This window comes from Crotalus tigris, unplaced genomic scaffold (genome assembly GCF_016545835.1).
Source record: "Crotalus tigris isolate CLP2741 ecotype Arizona unplaced genomic scaffold, ASM1654583v1 scf7180000018954.1357295, whole genome shotgun sequence".
NCBI lineage: Eukaryota > Metazoa > Chordata > Lepidosauria > Squamata > Viperidae > Crotalus > Crotalus tigris.
The window spans coordinates 412,432-416,290 of record NW_024097293.1 but is presented as its reverse complement, the minus strand read 5'-3'; the positions used below and the strand labels follow the sequence as shown (position 1 = coordinate 416,290).

At 40.1% G+C, this 3,859-nt stretch overlaps 1 protein-coding gene across 1 annotated transcript; it reads left to right on the top strand.

Moving 5' to 3' along the window:
- The first annotated feature begins 304 nt into the window (after positions 1-304).
- Positions 305-2,892, top strand: LOC120314593 (vomeronasal type-2 receptor 26-like). Its single transcript, XM_039357857.1, has 2 exons — positions 305-452; positions 1,991-2,892. The coding sequence occupies exons 1-2, from the start codon at positions 305-307 to the stop codon at positions 2,890-2,892; spliced, it is 1,050 nt and encodes a 349-aa protein (XP_039213791.1).
- The last annotated feature ends 967 nt before the right edge of the window (positions 2,893-3,859 follow it).

Here is a 3,859-nt window from a genome sequence, read left to right as displayed (position 1 = left end):
GCCCTGATGTTGAGGACTATCTATTCTGCTGCTAATTGTATTCTGGCATTCTTCTCCAATAAAAGATCTCAATCTGAAACAATTCAGAAACAATGACAGCACTGAAGGGAAAACAAATGTAATGTTCAAATTGTGAGGTCTTGAAACAAAATAATTATTCCATAAATTTCTTCATATTTCTCAGATGTATTGATGGTGTAAGGATATTAATAGTTTATAAAATCTGACGGTGAGGATAGTAGAACCATGCATTTATTGTGAGAAATGTGAGGTTATTTGTGTTATTTAGTTATGATTTACGTCCATGGTTTCTTCAAATGGACAGGTCCCACCTGTTTCTGTGTGTAACCCAAACTGCCTTCCTGGTTCTAGCAAAAAGAAGAAGGAAGGGGCAAAATTCTGCTGCTATGATTGTTCTCCATGTCCTCCGGGCAAAGTTTCCACTGAGAAGGGTAAGAGACAGCACAGAACGGCTTGGCTGCAATGCATCCTTAAGCTGCTAGCCTCTCATGCACAAGCCAGATCTTTGGCCAGGGTAACAAGTTGTGTATCACCCAGAGAATGTTTACTCCAATTGATGCATTTCCCTAATTCTGAACCCCTCCTGGCCTGCCAAGAAAGAAAGTATTGATCACTTTCCTTTCTATAGTTGTTCTTTGAAGAATTGTGGTCTCCCTGGTTAGAGTCTTTCCATAAGCTAACCTCCAAAATGTAATATTTACTGGACCAAGACCATTTTTCCATAGCTCACTTGAATTCAATGCCCACAATCAGTTCATCTCAATTGATAAGGAAGTCCTTTGGTTCATGGAAAGAATAGAAAGCAATACCAACAGCAATAGCAATAATTCTTAGACAACCTTTTCTAAGTAGTTTACAAAATCAGCATGTTGCCCTCAACAATCCGGGTACTCATTTTACTGACCCTGGAAGGATGGTAGGCTATGAGTCAACTTTGAGCCGGTGAGAATCAAATTGCTGGAAGCCGGTAGAATTAGCCTGAAATAGTGCATTTTAAACACTGTACCACCATGGGTCAGCACATACAACAGCTGCTAAAATAATACTGAATACCAACATAGACTGTTATTTTCAGTTTAAAATAATTTAGACTTACTAAGGGCACCTTCTTACTGGCAACTCTTGTTAAATGTATACTACCCATATGTCACACACTGATTCTTTTTGCACTTGACACTTTCTTGTTGCATCTTCTGGTGGAAAGGAGGGAGGGAGAGAGGAAGGAAGGAAGGAAGGAAGGAAGGAAGGAAGGAAGGAAGGAAGGAAGGAAGGAAGGAAGGAAGGAAGGAAGGAAGGAAGGAAGGAAGGAAGGAATGGGAACTACAATTTTATCTTTCATCAACTTAAAAATGTCTGTAATTACACACCTCTTTCATAAAATTAAAAGCTTTTCAGAAGTTGAGCTGAGCAAAATTTTATTTGGCCTCAGTCTCCTTTTCTACCTTACCTCAACTGTAGCAAACCAAGCACAGCATAGGCAGATAATTAAATGGTACAGAAACAGGAAGAAGGTGGAATTCAGCTGGTTTCGCCAACTGAATTAAAAACAAAAAAGGAAAACCCACCACAACTACACTAGCAGTGATCATTTCAGAAGTGACCATATACTGTAGTTTTTCAGCCAAAAACAAAATAGCCATACAGCATTGCAACCAGTGACTAGGAAGGAAGTGTATTCCCATCATAGAACAGAGTAGATAGTTTGAAACAAAATGTCCCTTGAAATGAAGCCCAGTTTTACTTTTATTAGGAGACATTGCTTTTGATATGCAGCAAGAAAGGATATTTGTGTGTGTGTGATTGGGGGGGGGGTCCTTTCTCAATGAATGGAAGGAGGTGCTGGATGGTGTTGTGCCCTAGTAGGCCTATTTTCTGCTGGAAAATCTGGGTGTATAGATGATTGCAGAATTTTCCATAAATACATTGTAAATCAGCTTAGTCTACTTTGCTTTGCACCTCTTCTTTCTAGACATGGATATATGTACCATGTGTCCAGAAGATCACTATCCAAACAAGAATAAATCTCATTGTATTCCAAAGACAATCAACTATCTCTCCTTGAAAGAACCTCTGGGAATAAGCTTAGCTTTTTTTGCTGTTTTATTTTCTCTGCTCACAGTCCAGGTCCTGGTCGTCTTCATTAAGCATCAGGACACACCAATTGTCCGTGCCAACAACCGGGATCTCACCTATGCTCTCCTCTTCTCCCTCCTACTCTGCTTTCTCTGCTCCTTCCTTTTCCTCAGCCCACCCAGAAAAGTGACCTGTCTTCTTCGACAAGTGGGTTTTGGATCTATTTTCACCATAACTGTTTCTTGCATCTTGGCCAAAACTATCACTGTGATTCTTGCTTTCATGGCCACCAAACCAGGATCTAGAATGAGGAAATGGATGGGGAAGAGACTGGCCATTTCCATTGTGTGTTATTGTTCTCTTTTCCAAATAGGCCTTTGTGTCTTATGGTTGGGAATCTCCCCTCCCTCCCCAAATCTAGACATGCATTCAATTTTTGGAGAAATAATACTTGAATGTAATGAAGGATCAGCCACCATGTTTTATTGTGTGTTAGGTTACATGGGCTTTCTAGCTACAATCAGCTTTGTTGTAGCCTTTTTAGCTAGGAAACTACCTGACAGTTTTAATGAGGCCAAATTCATCACCTTCAGCATGTTGGTGTTCTGTAGTGTTTGGGTATCATTTGTTCCAGTCTATTTAAGCACAAAAGGAAAATACACAGTCGCTGTGGAGATCTTCTCCATCTTGGCCTCCAGTGCTGGTCTACTCAGCTCCATCTTTGGCTCCAAATGTTACATTATATTATTGAGACCCAATCTGAACAATAAGGAGCAACTAATAAAGCGGAAGTGTTGATGAAGTGTTTTATCTTTGTTCTCAACATGACATCCAACTGAAGTGCAGAACATGAATTGGGATGGATTTTGAGCATTTTGGCCAAAGTGTCCAGCATCCAAAGCAGGCTTTTTCACAGATACTATACCATAGGCTCCATAAATTACTGAAATTTAGTACTCTCATTGAATCCTGGTGGAGATTGTGCTGATTTATTCTGCCAAGATTCTGGGTTAAATTCATTTCAGAAATTCAGATGCCATTGTATGATTACCCTTGAGAAGGGAGCATATGCTGCCTTAGTTTTAATTTCCAACAATAAATACTTTTTCCCATGAAAATCTTATCCTGTATAGCTTGGCCTGTGAAATATATAGCTGACGCACCTGTTCTGTTTTAGAATCAGAGACATCGAAGCGAGGCAGGAGTAACAAAACACAATTTCTTTATTGAGATCACAAACAGAACAGAACACAAACAAAATGGCACTGGCTCTTTTATACTTCCCTTGCAGTGACAGCATCAGCCTATCAATGCAAGGTTAGTCTCCCACCTTCCACATGCTCACAAGGCTGGAGACAGCCTGTCTGGTCCCCGGCACCCACGTGGTCTGCCTGGGCCTTCTGCAGCCTCCTGAGCCTGCTGAGTCATTCAGCAGGCTCAGGACATAACATCCCTCCCCCCCCCTTGGATAAAACAATAAGTGAATACTTACTGTTTTATAGCAGCATACATATATATGTATTCAATTAAGCATGTTGTTATTTCTTATCACAGTTATGCCTGCATGCAGGCAGACCCAGTCATTACATTTCTCATATTTACACGAATACCACATATTATTTAATACTATCAAACAAAACACCCCAACTCTGAGTGTGCCCTGAGTTCAAGAGAACTATTAAGCCTCCTTTACATACATTCTATTTTTTCACAAGACTATTAGGCCTGTTCTGGAACTGACAAGAACCTTACATAGTCTTGTAAA

Excerpts from the sequence above, each read along its gene's own strand:
- LOC120314593 (XM_039357857.1), top strand. The coding sequence starts at position 305 with ATGGTTTCTTCAAATGGACAGGTCCCACCTGTTTCTGTGTGTAACCCA. Across the intron at positions 453-1,990 it reads CAAAGTTTCCACTGAGAAGG|ACATGGATATATGTACCATG; the intron begins GTAAGAGACAGC and ends TCTTCTTTCTAG.